The sequence below is a fragment of the Lathyrus oleraceus genome, chromosome 2 (genome assembly GCF_024323335.1).
Source record: "Lathyrus oleraceus cultivar Zhongwan6 chromosome 2, CAAS_Psat_ZW6_1.0, whole genome shotgun sequence".
NCBI lineage: Eukaryota > Viridiplantae > Streptophyta > Magnoliopsida > Fabales > Fabaceae > Lathyrus > Lathyrus oleraceus.
In genome coordinates, this window is record NC_066580.1 from 298,783,033 (window position 1) to 298,807,512 (window position 24,480).

At 37.8% G+C, this 24,480-nt stretch overlaps 1 protein-coding gene across 1 annotated transcript; it reads right to left on the minus strand.

Moving 5' to 3' along the window:
• Positions 1 to 811: 811 nt before the first annotated feature.
• LOC127122969 (glycogen synthase kinase-3 homolog MsK-1-like) lies at positions 812 to 6,012 on the minus strand. The gene is made up of 2 exons (XM_051053241.1): positions 5,861 to 6,012; positions 812 to 1,307 (listed from the first exon to the last, which is right to left on the minus strand). Exons 1-2 carry the CDS (start codon positions 6,010 to 6,012, stop codon positions 812 to 814), a joined length of 648 nt encoding a protein of 215 aa, XP_050909198.1.
• Between the last annotated feature and the right edge of the window lie 18,468 nt (positions 6,013 to 24,480).

Genomic DNA, 24,480 nt, shown 5'->3' on the forward strand with positions numbered 1-24,480 from the left:
CCTCAAAGTCGAGCTTAATTTCTTTCTTATCCATAAGGGATTTATCCAACATTCTCCCTAACTCACAGATCATATACTCAGCTTTCTTGAGCTCTTCCTTCCTGGTTCGGATCACTGATGTGGAACCTATAAGGATATGATCAAGATCATCCTTCTGGTCTTCCAATAGCCTGGCTCTCTTGTTACTATCCTCAAGTTCTTGGGCTTTCCCCTTACGTTCCTCTTTCAAATTCTGATTTTCCAAGATAACTCGGTTCATCTGAATCCGTAATTCAGTATTCTCCAATTCGAGCTCCTTAACCTTAGTAGTGAGTTTCTCCATGTCCTCAGGGAGTATGGGTTTCGGCTCAGGAGCTTTGGGAAAAGCTGAAGACTTTAAGATAAATGGCAAATGGATTTCCCCAACTCTTTCTTTTACCCATCGAGTGTAAGGTTCTTTGGCGAGAAGGTTTCTTTTTCCAAACTCTTTACCCTTCCTAACAACCTTTAACCAAGCCTTTCGTACTGCTCTTACATCAGGATTGCTTGCTTGGATGTCAAAGAGCACAAATGGTTGTAAGTCCTTTGCGTCATGAGGACCATCCATGGAGTAACCGTGTTGCATTCGAGATAACATAGGGTTATAATTGATGCAACCCTTGGTACCCAACAACGGTACATTAGGAAATTCCCCACAGCTGACTATAATGTCTGGGGTTTCCCACTCTCGGATATACCATCTGATGGAACTTGCAGTGAGAGAAGCTAATTTTTTAGGATACTTAAGTTCTTTTGCCACAAAAGGGCCTTCTTCGGGCATGTGTTGCATGAACTAAGTATAAAGCAAAGGAGCACAGCACAACAAAGTTCCACCCCTCTTTTCATGTCGAGCGTGAAGGGCATGGTAAATGTCAGCTAAGAGAAATGGTACGGGATTGCCAGAGAGAAAGACTTCTATGGCTACCTGATCCACAAATTTTTCAACATTTGGGAATAGCACAACCCCATGGATCAATAAAGCCAACACAACATAAAATGCATTCCAATTTCCCTTTTTCTTGAACTCCAGAGCTAAATCTTCCAAAAACATCGCGGCAAAACCTTCGCAACCTCCTTTTTCAACCCAATTGTTTAGAACAGTCGGGACATTGATACTTAGGGCTGAAGTTATCTTCTTTGGGCCCGCTTCTTCTTCGAGCTTTGGAAATGGATTGAAATCCTTCAATTTGAGACCCACGATTCTCTCAACTTCTTCCAAAGTAGGAGCTAGTTGGAAATCAACGAATGTGAAACAACGTAGAGGTGGATCATAATATTGTGCCAAAGAGCTGATAATTCCATAATCAACTTTCTTAGTTAGAAGGCTAAAAAATTTCCCATAGTTTTTTCCGAACTCATCAGTCTACTGAGAGTCAAATAAGAGATCAAATCCTTAAGACTGTCCAGCTTAGGTTCCTTGTACTTAAGCGTGAAAGTGTGTCTCCTTGGAGTTGTCATTTTCCAGTTCTCAATTCCTGAAACAAATAAGAGACAACTAAGAGCTTACTTTTTATGATGTTAATGCAATGTATGTGGATGAATGTGATGCATTTTTTGTATAAGTTCAATAGGCTTAAGGCATGGATAAGTCTGATTGCTTCGTATAGAACATGGTTCTCACCAGGTATGATCTAAGGTTTCAAAAAAAGTTCCTAGAGTCATGGATCCATTAGACTGTTTGCTACCTGCGGAAACTTACTTGTCGGGCATCAACTCCATCTAAAGAATCTACTCTAAGTGAGGTTCTCGCATCGATCCAACGAGAAATTCATCTCGCGGACCCATGCTACGCAACCATCCTTCCTAGTTGAACAAAGAACTAAGGTTCTACAAATGGCTCTCAGAGTCATGGATCCTAAAGAAAATATCGAAGCTTATGACAACTTACTTGCCGAGCGACAACATCCTCTCAAGAATCTACTCTAAGTAAGGTTCTCGCACCGACCCAACAAGAAATTCATCTCGCGGACCCGCACTACTCAACCTCGTCCTATCTTATGTTTTTACTCGAGACTCGGGTAAAAAGTCTTTCCCACATTGTAATCAGAGTATCCAAGTGCCACAACATATCGAACCAATACAATAGATTTATATCACTATGACAATAAATATAGCAAAACAATAAAGAAAAAAAAATCCACATAGGTAAAAAAAACAAAGGCACACAAACTACCTAATTAGGCTTGACTCACTTAGGGAGTTATCTGACGTCCCCAGCAGAGTCGCCATCTGTCGTACCACGGGAAAACGGGAATACGACCTAAGCGAAGCGCAATTGCACGCTCGCATGATGGACTGAACAAAGTCGCCACCGAACATTATTTATTCCTAAAAGGAAAGGGGAGATATCGATAAAACCCAAGACAAAACGACAACGATATTGGTCGTCGCAACCAAATCAGGGTTCGGGAGTCGATTACGCAAGGGGAAGGTATTAGCACCCCTCACGTACGTTGTACTCAACGGGAACCATTAGGTTAGTTGTGTGCGTTAGTGTTAGTTGAAATGTTAGGCTTTTCAAGCTATTAAGTGGGAAAGAAAGAATAGAAGAGAGGAGAATGTTTTTGGATTTTTGACGAAGGACTAAACCTAAGTTTTTTATTAGTGGGCCTAACAAGATTTAAAAATCCTGCTCCTACGTATCTCAACAGAGAAATCAAGGCTTATGTAGTTCTGGGTAGAAAAAATATTTGTTTGTTGGTCGATTTTAGCGAAAGTTGTATTGTATTAATCGACGAAAACATCGTTTTATCCAAAATAGATGAGGAGCGGACGTATACCACACATCAAATGGATTTACAAATCAACATTCGGAAAAACGTCACTTATCTCAACTCAACAATCGTGGCCGAAACATTGCTTTGCATCACCTTAAGACAAGATGTCTTTCGTTTTGAAAAGGTTTTTTCTGATCAATCGCACGACGGTGAAAAAAGAGTTTGATTGGTTGGATGTATTTTGAGTGATGGCAAGAACTTGGATGAGCGAGATATCCATCTCGAATCCTAGACTCAGGAATGCGCGGTATACACCACGTTCCATTTCCATCTTACTGGAAAAAATATTTAATAAAGATTAAGTGTTTTGAATTTGATTGAGAAAGGGTTTGAAGAAACCGCATTGACAATTTTAGATGACGGCGAGAGCTAAGATAGGCGAGACATCCATCTCGAATCTTAATCTCAGGAGTGCATGGTATCCACCATGTTCCATTTCCATCTTTATTGAAAGGGGTTAAGATAGGAATTAAGTATTGGAGTTTGAAAGACGAGTACTTATGACTTGAAAGCTCTTACAGCTTGGGTCTAATACTCGGGACTACGTCTGGATATTTCACCCAGGTAATCTTTTTCTTCCAAATTTGCTTAAGGAAATGGTTTGAATATTTACAAGTGTTTTGGAGGGAAGACGAACACTTATGGCTTGCAAGCTCTTACAACTTGTGCCTAATATTCGGGACTACGTCTGGATATTCCACCCAGGTAGTCTGTTTCTTCCAACTTACTGAGAAAAGAAGTTTCAATATTTATAAGAATTTTGAAGAGAAGACGAATACTTATGGCTCACAAGCTCTTACAACTTGGACCTAGCATTCGGGATTATGACTGGATATTCCATCCAGGATAATCTTTTTCTTCCAACTTTGTTAAGAAAATGATTTGAATAATGGAGTGTGGGGAAGAGAAGACGAATATTTATGGCTTGCAAGCTCTTACAGCTTGAGCCTAATATTCGGGATTATAACTGGATACTCCGTCCAGGATAATCTTTTTCTTCAAATTCTATTGAGAAAGATGATTTGAAGAGATTTGAATTGAGAATGATTTGAAGTGATTTGAATTGAGAATGATTTGAAGTGATGAAAATGATGAAATGTTAATGAGATTCAATAATTATTTACAAGTACAATGGTATAAATATGGATAGAGATTATCTAATTAAATTACTAAAGACATTAAAGTCAATTAATTAAATAATCAACTTAACAATAAAAGAAACTAATTAATTAATATTTAAATAACTAAATAAATAAAATTTAATCACTTAAATAAATACTAAATCACATAATTAAATTAATCATAAGAAAAACTAACATAATAGAGTACATGCACTAGATGGATGGTGAACTAGTAAATGGTAAAATTTAATGTCCAAACCCAAATCCAAATTCTAAACCCTAAAAATAGATTAAAAAATAATAATAAATGAATGAATAAAATCATAAAAAAACCAAAATCATGGAGAGAGGGGCGACGTTTTTCTTACTGGTACAATTAAAATTTAAGCTTGGCCATTCAGACCACAACACGTGGCGGCCTGATTATTATTTATTAAAACAAATAAAAAGGAATGAAATACAACCAAGAGAGAGAAAGAAACGTGACCTTGCAGCCACAAACAAACTCAACCTACACCTTTTGCACACATCAGTTACTCAACCATTTTTCCAGAAAAAAGAAGTGAAATTGAAACAAAAGAACCTCTGATAATCTTCACAAAATCGAAACAAAATGTAAAGAATGATATACCGTAGTTGCCTTGGAGCTACGAGAACGCGTATGCGTGAATGGTGTGTGGCATTTTAGAGTTTGAAAGTTAATGGATCGCCTACGATTTTAACAGTGTGGAGAGCTCGTTGCGTGACTTGTCGGAGCTTTGAGGGTGTGTTCTTCCAGAGTGTAGATCAGAGGGAGTTCGTGAGAAGTGGTTTGGTGGAGGAGGCGGTTGTTCTTTTTTTCGGTCCAGATTCACAATTATGGTGGTCCTTTTATACTCACCCTGTTAGGGTTTTTGAGTTGGCTACGGAGATCAAAAGGGGTATCCCCTTGGAAGTCCTTTAGGGTGCTCCAGTTTGTCTATTTTATTTGGTGTTTGGTTTGGAAAAGGTAACATGAATCCTATACTTTCTTCTTTCGAATTTGTCCCAATTCCTTTTTGGGTTGCTTGTGGAATTTTACCGCCGGTGAGAAAAGTTTCACCACTATGAACCCACTTAGACGAAAATAGGACGTGTTTCTTCTCTTTTTCTCTTCGAAATTTACACTGATTTTTTGTTGTTGTTGTAACTTGCATAGCTTTCCTTTTTTATGAGTTTAAAATTTGAGCTCTTTACTTGTTTCAGGTGTTTCTAGTTTTGTTGCACCAGGATAGCATTAGTCTGGACTTGGTTTGTTTCAATGGCTCGCAAAACTTATGGTTGGACCAAGTTTCAATGGCTCTGGTATAGCTTTATGGAATTTAAATATGGTACCAATTGGTCTTTCTGCAGAGCCAACATCACATGAGCTGCTCTCCGTTTCCCACATGAAAAGACTGGAATTAAGAGAAGGAGCAGAAGAGCTGAAAGAAAAGGAGCGTAAGGACTTGGTTGTCGAAACTGAACTAAGCCCCAAATTGTTACTGTTTACTCCTAAACCTGGTACACAACAAGACTGAGGACTAAAGCACTGCTTCGGGATACTTTCAGTCTCCAAAGTTCAGGTACATCTCCATTGCTCGATTTCAATGTGTTTCGCTTGACTGGTCTTTTGTTGCCATTGCCATGTTATTTTCTTCCTTCTCATATTCTAGGATTTAACGTGTTTGGTGGTTTGAAAATAAACTGTTATTGCAGGATGATATTGCGCCACATTGAGTTTTAACTGGGGTCTCTAAGCACCATGGTCGGTTCAGAAATTTAACCGTTTTGAAATGACTTCGATGGGTGTGTGGATTGACCAATAGATTTTGAGGTTTGATATCTCAATGGCAGACTCCAATACAATGATGAATACAAGACAATGCCCTAAAGATTTGGTATGTATAGAGCTTCACATAAATCATTGGCATCCTTTGGTTCAACTTGTTGTAATGCTTAATGACACGATGAACTGTTTCAGGAACATACTCAAGTACCAAATTAAGGTATAGTTCATCCTTCAATGCGATATTAGAGCAACTAACATCCTTTAGATGCTCAATATTTTGTTCAAGTGCCTTGTTTACTTCAGTCATCTCTGTAATTTACACTGATTTTCTGCTTCAGTTCCATCAACAAGTTCTGCTAACTCAGTTTCTACCAATCTTCCAGAAGAAATTCGGCTTGAGACTCGTTGTCTTCTACTTGATATTGTTTGATATTTGTGATGTGAACTGAATATGAGTCCCTGACAAATATCATTACAAAGCACAACGGACACCTTTTTCAGCAGTCTGCACCTTGGAGCACGAAAATCTCCACTATCCACATCAGACAATCTTGAAGCATCAGCTCTCCTCCTCGCGGTTATCCCCTCCCAAGTCAACGCCATTAACGTTGTTCTGATTCAAACCTGCAACATCTTCCGGTGGTGCCACATGATTCTGCTCTCTTCTTCGGAACTTATCAGTGAAATTTGGTAAAAGTTTCAATTATTACAAAGCATGTTTGGTCATGATTTGGTTGATGTTGCTGTGATTTCGTTATGGATTTGTTGCAGGGTTCTTGTGTATCAACTGAAAGCTGAACAAATTGATTTGAAATCTGGTTAGAAGCAATGACACCGTTATTTATAATAGCATGTTGAGATGATTGCGGTTATTTCTGCGGTTGCCGTCCCAGCTGCTGAATCACCTGGATTGGTGGAATAATTGGTCATATTAAAGTTGTGGTTGCAACTTCCATTTCGTTTTGGTTGCGCGTTTGTCCTATATGGTAGCAGGTATATAATCAATCTCAAAACCAGCAGCAACAGCACGTGCAAATGCCATGCCTTGCTCTTTCTGCGGCACTGATTTCCGCGCCTCTAGGACTTTCAAAAGCTGAACCATTGAGTTTCCTTCTGATATGGTGTTTCCGTTTACCCAACTCTTGATGGCTTCAACATGGATGTATTTAGAAGTGGAGAGGATGCTCATGAAATTCAGAGTGCAGCTAGAAGATTGGATTTGAATCTCAACTTTCAGAAAGGAAAAGATCATGCAGATGATTCCCTTCACAGGTAAGACCAATTCAAAAATTTAACTTCAAACTTTAAACTACGATACATTCACTGGAAGGTTCTCCACATTGTTCTGAAACATACTACACAAAATTGGGAAATTAACTTTGAAGTTGTATCTATTGCAACATGGAACTGAGTTATCCTTCATCCTCTCCTATCTTCATAAAGTAGATTTCTTTTGGGTGGTTATTGCTTCTATGTTAAGAAAATGAAATTTCCAAAACTGTTTTTTCATGTACGCATAAAGGAACCTTCACCTACAGATGATAATTGTTCATGCTTATGTACCCATACACTAATTTAGAGCTTGTTTTTATTGAATTTGGTTTATTTTATTATTTTATTTTGACACTGTTCCTTAACTTAATTGAAGGTACAAAGTTTTTATAAATCCCAGCATCAGTGATGTGCTATGCACAGCTATTGCTGAGCCACTTGCCATGGGAAAATTTGTAGTGTGTGTTGATCATCCTTCAAATGAGTTCTTCAACTCATTTCCCAATTGTTTGATTTACAAGACACCTGAAGACTTTGTAGCAAAAGTTAAAGAAGCATTAGAAAATGAGCCTTATCCTCTCACTCCTGAACAAAGATATAAACTTTCTTGGGAAGCTGCAACTCAAAGATTTATGGAATATTCCGATCTTGACTAAATCCTGAACGAGTTGCCGAGATAAAGGAAAACTCATGGGCAAGTCAGCATCAATGCCTAATCTTTCAGAACTAGCAAATGGAGGCTTAGCATTCGCTCACTACTGTCTCACTGGGAACGAGTTGCCGAGATTATGTACCGAAGCAATACCTGGGACACGTGATTATGACAAGCAGCACTGTAAAGTTTTAAAATGCCGGTGATTAGCTTTAGTGCTTCAAATTTGTAGTTTCTGTTTGTTTATGGTTGTTTGTAATTAGGTGCCTATTATAATCCTTAATTTTTGTAGCTGTAATTGTTTTTGTATTTTAAGTAAGTAATGTAGTTTTTCTTTAGTACTTTTAAATCACATGTAGAACGCTGAAGTTGTTTTAGTGTGCAATGGCAAAAAAATAAGTCGTCCATTCATGTAAGTTGTTGGAGTAAATGTAATAAACATGGATCAGTTAACACGGAATAACTCTGCCTGAGAGAATCAGAAGGTAGGAATACTGACTCTTATCGAATGATAATGTGCTCCAAGTCCGCTTGACTAAGGGAGCTAATTACTTTACACCCAAAACAAATGGCAAGGCCCAAATATTTATCGAATAGCAGATGATGCCAAGTCTACACAAAACAAGTCGGTGGATAGATTCATGACCAGATGTAATGGTCATGAGGAGCAAAGAAAATGAATGAGTGATGGGGAAAAATTTTCAGGGCCAAAATCGGGGTATGGCAGTTTGTAACCTACAGTGATAATAACAAGGGAGCTATACTCGGAAAAGGTAGTGTAGGTAATCCCTCCTCTACTACTATCTCAGAAGTCCTTTTAGTTAAAGGCCTTAAGCACAATATCATTAGTATTAGCCAATTATGTGACAAAGGATATAAAGTATCATTTTCAAAAGATTGTTGCATGATTGAACATAATGATAAAAAGAATGATGTGCTTAAGGGTTGGAGGGTAAATAATGTATACAAGCTTGACTTGAATTAAATATCTTTGACTAGCGCTAAATGTCTCATCTTCATGAGTGAAGACTCTTGGGTTTGGCATAGGCGATTAGCGCATGTCAACTTTGAATTGCTAAATAAAGTTATAGCAAAATATCTAGTAGTTGGTCTTCCCAAAATCAAATTTTCAACAGATCACTTATGTGATGCATGCCAAATGGGAAAGCAAACAAGGATCTCTTTTAAATATAAAAATATTGTTTCCACAACGAGACCCATTGAACTTCTCCATACCTTTTGGGGCCATCTAGAATTAAAAGTCTAGGTGGAAACTACTATGGTTTTGTTATAGTAGATGACTATTCTAGATTTTGTTGGACCATCTTCTTAGCAAGTAAAAGTGACACTTTTTCTGCTTTTGAAAAGTTTGCCAAGCTTTCTCAAAACAAATCGAACACGAGCATAGTTACTATTTGAAGTGATCACGTAGGTGAATTTCAAAACCACCTCTTTGAAGAATTTTGTGAAACAAACGACATTGATCATAATTCTTTTGCTCCAAGAACTCCACAACAAAATGGAGTAGTGGAACATAAAAACCGAATTTTAGAAAAGCTTGAAAGGACTATGATCAATGAAAACGGCCTTCCTAAATATTTTCGGGCCGATGCCATAAATATGGCTTGTTATGTTTTGAATAGGATACTCATCCGTCCTATTTTAAACAAAACTCCTTATGAATTGTTAAAGGGAAGGAAGCCTAATGCTTCACATCTTCATGTCTTCGGGTGTAAATGCTTTGTATTAAATAATGGTAAATAAAACCAAGGTAAATTTGACTCAAAAGTCGATGAAGGTATCTTTCTCAGATACTCTCAATCTAGTAAAGCATATAGAGTATACAAAAAAAGGTTACTTATTGTTGAAGAATTCGTGCATGTTTCCTTTGATGAATCTTATCTGAAAACTGTCGGAGAATGTATTATTGTTGATGGTGCAGGTGTTCCTTTGGAAGACATAATAAAATATCAAGAAGAAAAGCGTGTTGAACCCCATCCCGAAAAAAACGAGGAGGAGTCGGATCAAATATCCAAAAAGAAAGAGGAGGATCACTCGATTAATAACAATGATTTTCCTTTGGAATGGAAATCTTTTAAGGATCATCCCATCGATAATATTCTAGGAGATATCTCAAAGGGAATTACCACACAGTCAAAGATAAGTAACTTTTGTTATCATTTCGCTTTCGTCTCTCAAATTGAGCCTAAAAACTCCAAAGACGCATTACTCGATGAACATTGGTTTTTAGCAATGCAAGAGGAACTTAATCAGTTCAAAAGAAATGAGGTATGGGATCTTGTTCCCCCTCCGCGAGACCATCGAGTAATCAGTACTAAATGGGTGTTTAGGAACAAGTTAGACAAAAACAGAGTTATAACTTGTAACAAGGCTCGCCTTGTTGCTCAAGGGTATAACCAAGAGGAAGGCATCGACTATGAGGAAACTTATGCTCTAGTTTCCCGACTCGAGGCTATACGCCTTTTGCTTGCCTATGCTTGTTCTCAAGATTTCAAATTATTTCAAATGGATATTAAGAGCGCTTTCCTAAATGATTACATTAATGAAGAGGTTTATGCATCTCAACCTCCCAGCTTTGAAAACTATGAGCATTCTAACTATGTTTATAAGCTTAAGCGTGTTTTGTACAGTCTCAAACAAGCCCCTAGGGCATGGTATGAACGTCTTAGCAAATTTCTACTAGAGCAAGGATTCTCAAGAGGGAAGGTTGATACAACCCTTTTTATTAGGGTTCAAGGAAAACACTCCAGTTTAGTTCAAGTCTATGTAGATGAAATTATTTTTGGATCTACTAACATAAATTTGGTCAAGGAATTCTCTAAGTTGATGCAGGGAGAATTTGAAATGAGCATGATGGGGGAGCTAAATTACTTCCTCGGACTTCAAATCAAGCAACTTGAAAAAGGAACTTTTGTGAGTCAAACGAAGTATTGTAATGAGCTACTCAAGCGCTTCGATATAGAAAACTCCAAAGTAATCGACACTCCAATGCCTACTGTGGTTGATATGGATCGAGATGAAAATGGTAAGGTCGTACATATAAAAAGGTATAGAGGTATGATCAGATCTCTCCTATATCTTACCGCATCTCGACCAGACATTATGTTTAGTGTATGTATGTGTGCTAGGTATCAATCATGTCCCAAAGAGTCACATTTAAAGGTCGTCAAGCGCATACTTAGATACCTTTGTGGTACTTCAAAGTATGGGCTTTGGTTTTCTAAGGGAAGTGATTGCTCTTTGGTTGGCTACTCTGATTCCGACTTTGCCGGTTGCAAACCGGATAGGAAAAGCACTAGTGGCACTTGTCACTTTTATTCAAATTCCTTAGTGAGTTGGCATAGCAAAAAACAAGTTTCGGTTGCTTTGTCAACAGCCGAGGCGGAATACGTTGTTGTGGATAATTGTTGCGCTCAAATTTTGTGGCTCAAACAATAATTACTCGACTTCAATGTTCAACTTGAACGTATTCCCATTTTTTGTGACTGCACAATCGCCATTAATTTAACCAAAAATCCTATACTACATTCGTGCACTAAATATATTGAAATTCGGCATTACTTCCTTAGGGATCATATTGAGAAAGGTGATGTTGTCTCCATGCATGTTGATAGCAAAAATCAACTTGCCGATATTTTCACAAAACCACTTGCGACAGAGCCTTTCTTCCACATTCGTAGGGAACTTGATGTTCTCGATATCTCGGATCGCGTTTAAATATATATATGATGCCTGCTTTATATTTATGCCTGTATATTCCTTGATTTATAAGTGCGAGCTATGTGAGGGCACTAGTCGTCTATCATCATTGGAGGTAATATCGTTCCTATCTGTTTGACCTATATTTATTAACTATGTATGTATATACTTGTTCTATGTAATTCTTGATGTCCATTTTCTGGTTTGATCTAAATGTTATCCATTTCTATGCTTGAATTATGCTTTAACTTGCTTAGGTATCATATTTAACATGCATTCATTGCTAGGAGCATTTTTGAATCTCGTGTCTTCTAATCACTAACACGGGTTCCAACTGGTTGACCTATGAGTCGACCCATTACTGATAACTCAATCCATGTGTTTCCTTCGGGTCCCAACTGGTCGACCCATGAGTCGACTCATCAATGAGAACTTAATCCATGTATTTCCTTCGGGTCCCAACAGGTCGACTCATCGCTACCCAGAGTCTATTCTTTTGGGATTTCAAACATGAATGTGTCGACTCATTACACGTGTGAGTCGACTCTTCGCTGCCCATTGTAGAGGTTTCATTAAATTCGGGTCCTAATAGGTTGACCCATTTGTCGACTCTTCGATGCCAGAAACTGCTCATCTGAGTCTTAATTAGGTCGACTCATTTTTCAAGAATTTTTTTCTGCATAATCAATTCATTTGGTCATTTGGTCTTCTCCATCTCTCTCACTCTCTTTCTCACAAAAACCCTAAAATCTCACGAACAACACTCAAATGGCCTCAAGAGCATCTGGAAAAAGAACTGCAAGAGGATCCTCCTCTCACACTGGGATTGCACCATCTCGATCGAATATTCTGGTAACTGCTTTATCCTTACTCTTTGATGATCTTGTTAAAACCTTTGAAACGAAGTTCAAAAATAAAACAGTTGTAAAGTAGTATATATACTCATCGTTAGTGGCTGGACACATGCATATTCTAGAAATTGTTGAACGGATAAATTTTCAAGGAATTAATTTGTTCTTAGACTGTACCACTAAGTATAATGAGGATTTAGTCAAACTGTTTTATACTGGCGTTGATGGAAAATTCGAGGGTTTTAACTTTGCATGCAATATTGGTAATAGGGTTATTGAAGTGAATGATGACGTTTGGGAGTCTCTATTTGAGATCTCTCCACTATCGTCTCCTAATGATCTCAAGATTACGAACACTGTGTTTGCTCCAGACTATGAGTTTAGGAATGCCTTAAACTCAATGTTGAAGAGACCGTTTTCTGCAAATATTGTTGCGAGCAGTCTATTCCCCTACCAATATGACAACGGGTCTTTTGAAGCCTCTGGATAGGATTTTACATTGGGTCGTAACGCATATTATGAATCCTAAACAAGGAGGTTACTCCATAGTGGACAAGGCCAAAGTACACCTAGTTTATATGCTGAAACACAAGCTGAAAGTAAATTGGCCGCACTATGTTGCAAGTCGGATCTTTGCTCTAAAGGATTCAGGTCGAGGCACTTCTCTCTGCTACCCTTCATTTATTCAAAGTATCCTAAATAAAGCTAAAGTTTCAATTCAAGGAATTCCATATAACTCCGTGACTACAAATCAAGAGTTTTGTCAGAAAACATTAAGTTTGATGGGGTACACTTGGGATCGTACAGCGCGACTATACAAGACCCATAAACCAGTTCCAGGTTCTAATACTCGGCATTTGGAAGAAGATGATGATGATGATGAGTATGATGATGATGATGATGGTGATGATGATGAAAAGGATGAAGATGATGAAGACGATGAAGAGAATAATGATGACAGCTCTCAACCTATGGAGCACGATCAACAACTCACTGACCATGGTGATTGGCTAGGTACTACTCCTGGACAACATCCATCCAACAACCAAGGCTGGGGAGAATGGCAACACACCTGCTAGACCAACAACTGATCATCATATATGCCTACACCCTCTTCTCAACTTGAAAATTCTGAAGTGATGGAAATGTTGAGAAACATGCAAATACATCAGCAAAATTTTGCTAGACTTCAAGAGGAGAGATTTACGGACTTGCAGGATCAGCTTCAGATTCAAGGTGACAACTTTGCATCTTTTGCTTCCCTCCAAGAGGAACGATATTCGGACCTAAGGAGTCAAATCCAAACCCACAGTGACAACTTCAATTCATTTACCTCCACCATCATGCAACAGATTGATGGCACTCATCGCTCTCTCTCTCAGGATCCTTCAATACGCTTAATCGAAACGTCATTGAATTCACCAACCTCTATGAAGAAGAGAGACCTTCACGTCCACCTTATGGCTATAGAGGCAGAAATGACCCGTCACGAGGGAGACGACCTTATATGATTGTTTAATTTAGTGCATTTCCATTTCCCTATGTTTGCATGTTATTGTACTTACTTATTTGTCTTAAAGTTTATGATGAACAATTATGGCAATGTTATTTACTTATTTTATTTTGGTCCGTGTAACATTTATGCCTATACTTCTTACATTGACTTCATGTTATGTGCATGGTTGTTAATGTATATATATTTCAAAGTCGTTGACTAAGTGCTTATGAATATCTTTTTTTCATGTTGACCGTTTCATTGTTTATTTTTGATGTTGTCAAAGGGGGAGAAGCAATGGAAACACAATAGTAGATTTAGCAGATTTATAATAGCAGAATGTTTGAAGGCATGCATAAAATCAGGGGGAGGATATCTATCAAAGTACGCTATTGTGTCCCAGTTTGCCATCATCAAAAAGGGGGAGTATGTGAGGGTAAAAATGCCTAGTTATTATTTTAATGATGTCAAACCTTTATAGTCTCCCATAACGTGTACTTTGGATAGTGTCATCATATCATAGAATGCGTTCATCCCCTAACATGTTCAAAGTATAAGTTCAACATATCCAGGCATATATGAGCACATCATAGATGTGAGTCATGCACTTGATCATCGTTAATACCATAAGTTCATAAGAGATTGGTTTAAATTGATCAAAATACATCTCAAAACTCATTTTGGCAGTTTAAGACTTATGAGTCGACTCATGACTCGGAGCGTAACTCTCGAGTCTGAACAGGTCGAGTCACAGGTCGACTCAATCCTAGGAAAACTGAATGAGTCGACTCATCCACATGTTGCGTCGACTCATTATCTATTTCCATTTGAACCATGTAGCCACGGGTCTAAACAGGTCGAGTCATAGGTCGACTCAACCCTGGAAAAACTTTGTTTGAGTCGACTCATCGACTCATCCTCTGTTTGAGTCGACTCATCGCCTGCTTCACTTGAATAATTTTGCCTCGGGTCTGAACAGGTCGGGTGACCTGTGTGAACAGGTCGAGTGGTCGCTACTTGGACTTAATTTTCTGATGTGTAATTGTGCAAAATGATTCTGGTATGTCTGTTATTTGGTTCATGCATCATATAAATATTCTAGAGTCTCTTCTTCAACAAATAATAAGAAAAGTGAAAGAGATACACCAAAGTGCTCTTCATCTTCATTCTCCATTTCATTTCTCAACAAATACACATAACAATTTTTGTTGATCATTGTTCATTGTTGTGGTGATAACGTCCAAATAGGATTGTGTAATCTTAGTTTGGATTGAGGCTTTGTGTGGGTTTTTCTTGAATAAAACCATTAGGGTTTTGTCCTCTAAGAATTGGGGGGTTTTGCACTAACCTTTGCTTTATAGATTCAGCCGAGTGAAAAATTTGAAGAACGGTAGGTTCGGTCAAACAAGTAACGGTAACCGGAGGATTGTGAAGAAAGCTTAGGGTTCAAGCAACTTGCAATCGAAATCAGTCGAGCTGAAGTTTTGGAGAACGTGAAGTTCTTACAATAAGGTAGCTGTAACCGGAGGTTTGTTCGAAGCACTTGAAGAACTTGGTTCAACTCGAATCAAAGGGAGATAAGCGAATAGGATCTACAATAACATTATGGGTTGATTGTTGGTGATCATTTCTTCTCTTGTATCAACTTTGTAACTTAATAATAAATATATCTCAATTCTAGATTTAGAATTGAAGGCAGACGTACCCTAAGCGAGGACGGTAGGGGAACTGCCTAAACAAATCCGGTGTTGTTCTTTCTTTCCCTTAAACTCTATAAATTCTGCATTAATTACGTTTTGTGTGAAACTAATAGTAAAATAAATCTCGCTTAATTGTTGGTCATAGTAGCTATTTGATAAATTGGTGCAATCACTTTGATTGCAACTGAGTAAAATTCTGCATATTCAATTTGAGTGAAATTGAGACTTGGTGAGGAGTGCTCACCAAGTGTTCGATAAAATTAATCTCACACAAATCTATTAATATTTTACTTGCTCTCTTATTGTGTTAACGCATTATTAGAGGTAACGATATCAAGGATTGTGACAGTTAATTGATTTATTTAGATCGTGGTTGATCATCTCTATCGTAGTTATTCCATTCGGTTTCATGCATATCCAATCTTTCCATTAACGGGTCATTTAGACGATTTTAATCTAGGGAGCTTTCACAACCGTTGAAAACATTTTTAAAAAGTGCTAAATTTTAAATACTGATCTATTCAACCCCCCTTCTAGATCGATACTATCATCTAACAGTTTTTCCATGCACATCACAAACAGATATGGCAAGATCGGGTCCTCTTATCTAGGTCCACGTTGAGTCCTAAATAATTCACTCCTTGCTCCATTCTAATTCACATTGGTCTCCATGTTAGTCACAATATGCATAATAAGATTTATGATGTTATCCAGCATGTGAGCCTCTTGCAACACCCTCCATATAAACTCCTAGCTTAATTTATTGTACACTTTTGAGAGGTCAACCTTGATAACAAATAAACCTTTCTTGCTATTCATACTGTGAAGCACTTTCTTCACTATAATGATACTTTCATGGATGTTTCTCCCTGGCATAAATCCAGTTTGAAACAGAGACATTATGTTAGTTATGCATGGTTTTAATCTGTCTACCATAATTTTACTGATAACCTTGTAGATGGCATTGCATAGAGAGGTGTGATGGAACTGCATAATAATACGCGGATGCTTCACTTTCGGGATCAAACAAATGTCAGTTTGATTAATATCACCTAGCTCATGAGGATTCTTCTAAACTTGCTTAACAAAATTGCACACTGAGTCTCCAACAATATGCCAAGACTTTTGGTAAAATCCAACTGGATATCCGTCTGGTCCCGATGCTTTCCATGGTTTCATCGCGAACATGGCTTTCTTAATCTTTATATCTTCTTCTTGGGTTACAAGTCTTTGAATATCATCATTGTGAAGTTTCGGAAACGTCACCTCAGTAGCCTTCCAATTTCTCCACCCTCCCTTTAAAGTAAAAAGATGCATGTAGTAATCATTAACATGCCTTGTCAACTCACTCTCCTCTTCCATCCAGATGCCATTATTCTTCTTTAGAATGAGGATTTTATTCTTTCTCTTTTTGTTCAATGTCTTCATATGATAGTACTGCATGTTATGATCTTCGTCCACTAACCAATTAGATCGAGACCTTTGAAACCAAATCAGCTTCTCCTTTCAAAGAATCTCACTAAACTCCTTCTACAGCTTCTTTTCAAGGTTCCTTAGACCTTCCATATTGTCCCTTTTTTGCAGGTTGCTCTGAATATCTGTGATTTTGGCCATAAACTCTTTCTTTCGATTCAACACTTTGTCAAACGTGTTAATCTTCCAAGAGTTTATGTCTTCCCTCACTGCTCTCAAATTGGCATTCAAGCTAACTTCCTTTCTCCAAGTTTTTTCAATCTCTTCATGATACTTTTCTCCCACAATCTAAGAGCTCTCAAAGCGAAACTGCTTTTCAGTTTTAGTGATGTTATCCTTATTCAAGTAGATCAAAATCGGATGGTGATCCGAAAATCAACTCTTGTGAGCACTTTGACATGAGCTTCAGGGAAATACAAACTCTAATCATCATTGCAAAGCACTCTATCGAATCTCTCATATATCCTTTTCCCACCATGATAAATAGGTCAACGCCATGTAAACTTTGGGCTAATAATATTTATGTCAATCAAATTGCATTTGTTTATCCTTTCCATGAAAGTGTTGCATTTAGCAACATCATTACAATCTCCAACCACAAACCAAGTACCCTTAATATTGTCAGCAACCTTCTTCAACTCTTCCACACTACTTTTCTTTTCTCCTCTAGAGAACTAGCATAAACCGCTGTGAAAAACCAATCTTTTTCTTCGTTTATCTTAACTTTCATATGTATATGTTGTAAGTCGATGTCTAACATATCCACTTCCAGGTTCTGCTTGTTCCAATCCACTATAATACCACATGCAAATCCTTCATTTACATAAACAACAATGTATTCATGAAACAAGGTAGTCATCGCTCGTTGATACGTGGCTCCGACGTTCTTCAAACCGAAGGGCATCACTCGATAACAGAATGTTCCCCAAGGTGTGATGAATGTTGTCTTCTCCATATCCTCGGGTGCCATCTTGATTTGATTATATCCGGAAAATCCGTCCATAAACGAAAAGACTTTGAATTTAGCTGTATTGTCTACCAACATATCAATGTGTGGTAGAGGAAAATCATCTTTCGAACTAGCTTTATTCAAATCTCTGTAATCAACGCACATACGGACTTTTCCGTCTTTCTTGGGCACAGGCACAATATTGGCCACCCATTGAGGATATGTGGAAGTCACCAGAAACCTCGCATCAATTTGCTTCTGAACTTCCTCTTTGATCTTCACTGCCATATCTGGATGAGTTCTTCTGAGCTTCTGCTTAACAGGCACGCACTCAGGCTTCAGAGGCAGGAAATGTTGCACAATATATGTATCTAGACCCGGCATGTCTTCATATGACCAAGCAAAGATATCGGAATATTCTCGTAGCAAACTAATCAACCCCTTCTTGACAGACTCTTCAAGGAGTGCCCCAATCTTCACCATCCAAACACAATCTTCAGACCCCAAGTTGACTGTTTCCAGATTCTCAAGGTGCGGCTGAATGATCTTCTCTTTGTGCTCAAGGAGACGGGTAATCTCATCAGGAATCCCTTCAACATCATCTTCCTCTACTTCGAATACAGGGAATTCAAAATTGAGAGATGGCGTTGGATCATTATATTCAATGGGTTTAAGAATCAACCTGCATAATGATTTTGGATATAAAAGCTTTTTGAAATCAAATAAGGCAATCATTATGCAGATGAAAAGTTTGATTTTATGCTTTTTTCGGGGTTTTTTGTGATCACCAATTTCATGCAAAAAGCAAAAACTGAAAACAATTGGAAAACAAATGTTTAACATGCATTAATTGAATGAAATATCATTGTATATATGATGCCAACAATGTCATCACTTCTCCTTTTGGCATGGGAGAAGGGTTTTAAACAAAGCAAACATATTACGCTGACTTATGAATGACCGTAGGAACGTCTACAGCGACCCAATTGTGGCAGATCCCGCCAGGGATGACAAAATTGTCAGTATCCTCTGCATCCTCTTCCAAGATAGCAGCAACTTCTTCAGCTTGATCGGCGTGGATGAAACCTCCACTCTTGAATAGCCCTTTGTCGTTGAAGACCCCAGAAGAATAGCCAATGCCAGCCCGGGATTTATTATCTTCAAGCTCGACCATTTTTCCTAAACCAGCAACTGCACCATATTCAATGGCCAGTTTCGCATCTCGATAGGAAGCAAATGAAGGAGACTTCTTCTCAATCGGCTCAGCAATAGACAAAGCTTGGAAAGGAGTTCCAACTTCATCCTCAGCATCAATGTATGAGAAAGAAGACAGGTGGCTAACCAGGAATAAATCCATCAAAAGCACTCTGTCTGGCAGATTCCTCCTTGAGTTCACAACTATCTTGCCCAAGATGATCCATTAATCTTGCAGAGTTGGCTCTGGTGTAGTACCGATGAGTCAGCTTGTCTTCAAAATAAATGAAGAGCAACAGGGATCAGACCACAGGACAGAGGCTGAGAACAACACCTGCTTATGCATATGATGCATGCAATGTTTGTGCATATGCTTGGTTTTTATTTCAAAGGAACTCGAGGGTTTTATTTGCAAACTTTGAAATATTAAGCATTTTATTGCATATGGAAATATCTCATCAAATGATTCTTTGTCTTTCCATATCTGAATTTTTTTGCAAAGAAACCCCTTAAGTTCTTTAAAAAAAATTCTCATTTTTTGATGATATGGATGCAGATGAATGCATGAATGCATGAATGCAGCAATCACACTCAAGGATCAAGCAAAGCACACCAGACAAAGGTCATGGGATAGCTCGTATTATCCTTAATATCAATCATCCATTTTGGTGGATTATGGTTTTCACCTTATCAACACCCCAGTTCCATTGATATTAACGATATGCGAACGATTCAACCATCCTTAATATCAATCATCCATTTTGGTGGATTATGGTTTACACCTTATCAACACCCAAGTTCCATTGATATTAACGATGGGTGAACGGATCAACCATGAATCACGGGTTTGTTGCGAGTCACGAGCATGGAGTCTCGGTTAAGAACCACCCAAAGGGAGTGTACTATGGTTTAAACCTGCCGGACATGTTCTACCAGAGGTTCCCATAGTCATCGTCCCATCTTTCGAATATTATCGGAGGAACGAATACTCGTATTCCAAAAATATTCTTAAGACAGACTCTTATGAGTGTAGTATCGCGTAACAATCGCATCAGATCTTACATCTGAACGACCTCCGCACTACATCCTAAAAATAGGCCAAGATGGGCTTGGTAAACTAAGGTCCTTGGCTTCTACGGCACATATCGGAAGAATAATGCTTAACCACAAATAACTTGTGTGACATCATTAATCCAACATGACCTCCACCAAGTGAATGGGCTCGCAAGTCAACTTGCTAAGGAATAACTCCACACAAGTCGACAAGACTATGCCATTCTCCTATCATAGGGTGCACTCGAGTTCGGGTATAGAACTCATCTCACAGATCACCAAACAAGCAAGCAATTGATATATCAAGCAAATCAATCATTACACACAATACATTCATCCCAAATTTGCACAAAAATATGTCATAAACAATATATCACAACAATTGTGAAAAGTTGGCAAACCCACTAGGAAGATCAGTGAAGTCCCCAGCAGAGTCGCCACTTTTCTGTAGCGGTGTATTCATCACTTTATGATTTATTGGCTAAATCAAAAGCAAAGCATACAAAGATAGAGTCGCCACCGCACTTTTATTTATCCAAAGGAATGGCTAAAAGGGAACAAAAGCCTAAGAAGTTTTACACATAGAAAACTAATGAAAGGTCAGAGATCTGGGTAAGGGGGTAATTATGCAAAGGGAAGGTGTTAGGCACCCAAAGCATCCTAGGTACTCCAAGGGAACCTCTTTTCACAAATTGTTGCAAAATTATTTGTTTATGAAATATTTTTGTGCAAACATTGATTGTAGAGATGAGAAAAGAATATACAAGTTAGTTATTTTTGTGTTTGAACGGATGAACTCGTTGCCTACGTACCTTTCCATGGAAGGTAAGGATCAAAACGCCGTAGTTCGGCTAAAAGATTTCCAAAAAAGTAAGTGGATTGATTTTAAATAAAAGCCCTAAGGTCTTTCATTATCCATGGGAGAAAACTCAACCTATACAACCACAAGTCCACCATGTGAGAATAGCTTCGACATACTAGAGGGGTTAACCCTGTTTTCAGTATGGAAGTCTTACAGTTCGATCCCTAAGGACAAAAGGTGAGATTCACATCAACCACTAAGATAATTGAGATTTATGGCTAATGCATGAAAACTTGATTAAGAATGGACAAAGCCACAAAAGCAATTGAGTGAGTGGAATTAACCAATTAGAAGTATTCACAAAGATGGTCAAAGTTGGCATTAAGTTCAATTTAAAAGAAGTGTTGTGAAAATGAAGTTTGAAAATCAGAGGCTTAAGGCCTAGGTTTCTAGTTTGAAAACAAGTGAAAATGTTTGCACAAAGTTTTCTGGTTTTGGTTAACATGCCAATGGAGATTGTAAGGAAACAAAAGGTGGGGATGAGGAGTAAAACTTCTTAGATGTTCACCTCTTGAGATCATATGTAAATGATCCAAGTGATTCCTTTGGAAAAGGCAACAAGCAAGTAACAGATAAACAATGTATAAAAAAAAGCCAACATAAATGGAAACCAGATGCCAATCAATGGACTTATACCAATCTCACAAAACAAAGATGGATACCAGATGCCAATCAATGGACTTACACCAGTCTCACAAAACACAGAGAACATGGATATCAGATGCCAATCAATGGACTTACACCAATCTCACAAAACAAAGAAAACATGGATACCGGATGCCAATCAATGGACTTACACCAATCTCACAAAACAAAGAAAACAAATGCAATAAGCAAGAGGAAACAAGTTGCCAATAAATGGTCTTACACTCGACTCCAAGGAAATGGAATGCCAATCAATGGTCTTAGTCCCAACTCCTTCCAGATCACAGGAAACAACTGCCAATAAATGGACTTACAATTGACTCCTCAATGGACAAAACAAAATGTCACAAAGTATGAACAATGATCATGAAATGATATACAATTAATGCTCAAAGATGAAAGCAATGCACAGAGGCACACACAAACAATTATGCACAGATGGACAGATAAGCAAACAAGCAGTCAATTATCACACACTATACACAATCAATAGGCTCAAGCAAGGTTAGGCTTTAGTCAAGGGGTCATATCAACCTTGACAAACAAGCCAACTGGAAATGGGTGTTTTGAGCTCTTAACCCTAACATTGAGAGTTAGGGTGAAGCAGATGAAATGGAGATGAGGGTTATGCCTCATAGCTCTTATCCCTGGCCTGGGAGAGCTTTAAACAATAGAAAGTGTGGGAGTTCAGAATGTAGGAACTCTTCTCCATAAATGACTGACTCTATGGACAAGATTTGGGGTTTTTTATTCAAAGTGCATCAACACATGGTGTGAGCAAAATGAATGACACAACTGAATAGCAGGGGATGGATTACACATCCCTTTTATCTGCCAATTTCCTCTTAAGAGGACTTAACCTGCTTGGCACAAAGATAAACAATCAAAGACATGGCCTCTTAAGGAGGGCTTCAGACAGGTGCCTGCCAAAGTAACATGACAGGTCTTCCAGACTACATGAAGATTAGGGGTTATACCTAAGTGGTATGCCAACCACAAGCAAAAGCAAAGCAAAGTTCAAATGAACTTAAAGCAACTTAGGTACCTGTGTAAACAACTAAACCAATCAGTACAATACTCAGACAAACAGACAACATTCAATAACAAACAGACAATCCCAATGTACAACAAATAAGCCATAAGGCAAACTCAAGTGAATTATCCTCAACCTACAAAACAGCAAATGTTAGCAATCAAAAGCAAATATCAACACTTAAATGATGAAGCAACATTAACCATGGAATTTGGATGCCTGAACCTGAAATTCAAAGCTCACATGTAAGTACAAACCACTAGGTCAAAGCCTAGGGTCAAAGGTGAAGAAAAAATTCAAAACAGGAGTTGAAACTCAACACAATGCAACTTCAAACACATATTAACATTTCCTAAAAAGTATCACATCAAAATCATCAAGCAAGGCCATGTATTAAGCAAGAGAAGTCAAAGACAATTTCAAAGCTCATATTTGGACATCATGAATTAAAATTCCAAATCAAAACAGAAATGATTCAAATAACTCTGGAAAAATTCATGAGCATTCAACACATCCAACATGATCAACATACAAAAAATCAGAAGCATCAAAGATCAATTGAGATGGAAATTAAATTGCACAAGTTGATCAACCAAATGTGTGACACAAATTGTCACACTATGCAAACATGTGCATAAAACAGAAATGGTAAATGAGAAAAATACCAAACCAATCCTAAAACATCCATCAATGTGTCAAGAATCATCATGTAAAATTTCATGTCCATTGGATTAAAATCAAGCATTTCACAATAGGATGAATGGAGCAAGGTCACAAATGTACACATGTTCACATATTCTAACACCAATCAAACTCCAGCCATGCACAACTTTAAAATTTAACATCATAAAATTCTAGACATCTCAAGGATCAAGTAGCAAAAAACCAGGCATTTTTTGGAGCATTTTTCAATTTGTTATGGATTTTTGAAGTTGGAAGAAAAAATTTGAAATCAAAATGAACATGTCATGGCAAATAAGGAGGGAAACGCATAAATGATGTGGAATTTGAAAATATGTTGCGCGCCAGGATCGAACCCTGTATGAATTCAAATGAGCATGCGCCAAGCATGAAACGACACCGTTTCACACAAAACCCTAGCCAGAACCAGATTGGACGCTAAGCCGTCGCAAATCCGACGCTAATCTGGAAAAACGTTGTCTTCCTCATGAACACGATGAATGAATAGTAGACCTTCAAACCAAAATTTCCAGAATTTCCAGAATTTTCCAGAATCATGAAATGAATACATCAAATGAATCCTTATGCAACGTAGGTCATAGATCAAGCATTAATTCAGTCTAAATCATCACCAATAACAAGAATCGATCAAAAGAATTTTGGTGCACAAAACTTAAATCACACATAACTCACTTAATAATGCACTATTTTTCATGAAATTTTCACCAGAATCATCAGCAACATGAGATCTACAAGAATATGTGCATGAATTGCAAAATTAAGAGATTCGAAACTTGACCTCTTGAAGAGCAGATCCTTGAATTCGCACGATCTGAAGCTTTGAATGATCCAAATCCACTCTATAATGCTTGTGATAATGTTTGATGAAGAAAAGGAAGCTTGACAGGTGTTGGATCTAGCTCAAAACAGAATTTCCATGGCAATGTTCTTGAGCTTGCTATGCATAACTCTTGCTCGAATTCAACAATCTAACACTTGATCTGCACTCAATTCACACCAAAGAACAAGAATATGAACTAAAATTGCAATGTTATTTGGAAAAAAATTGAATTATGAATGGAAGAAAATTTTGGAGGGAGAGAGAATTTGGATCTTGAAATGGTGAAAAATGATTAACCTCCTTCAAATTCTGTTAGATTTAGGTATTTATATGCTTTCTTAATCACCTTGCTAA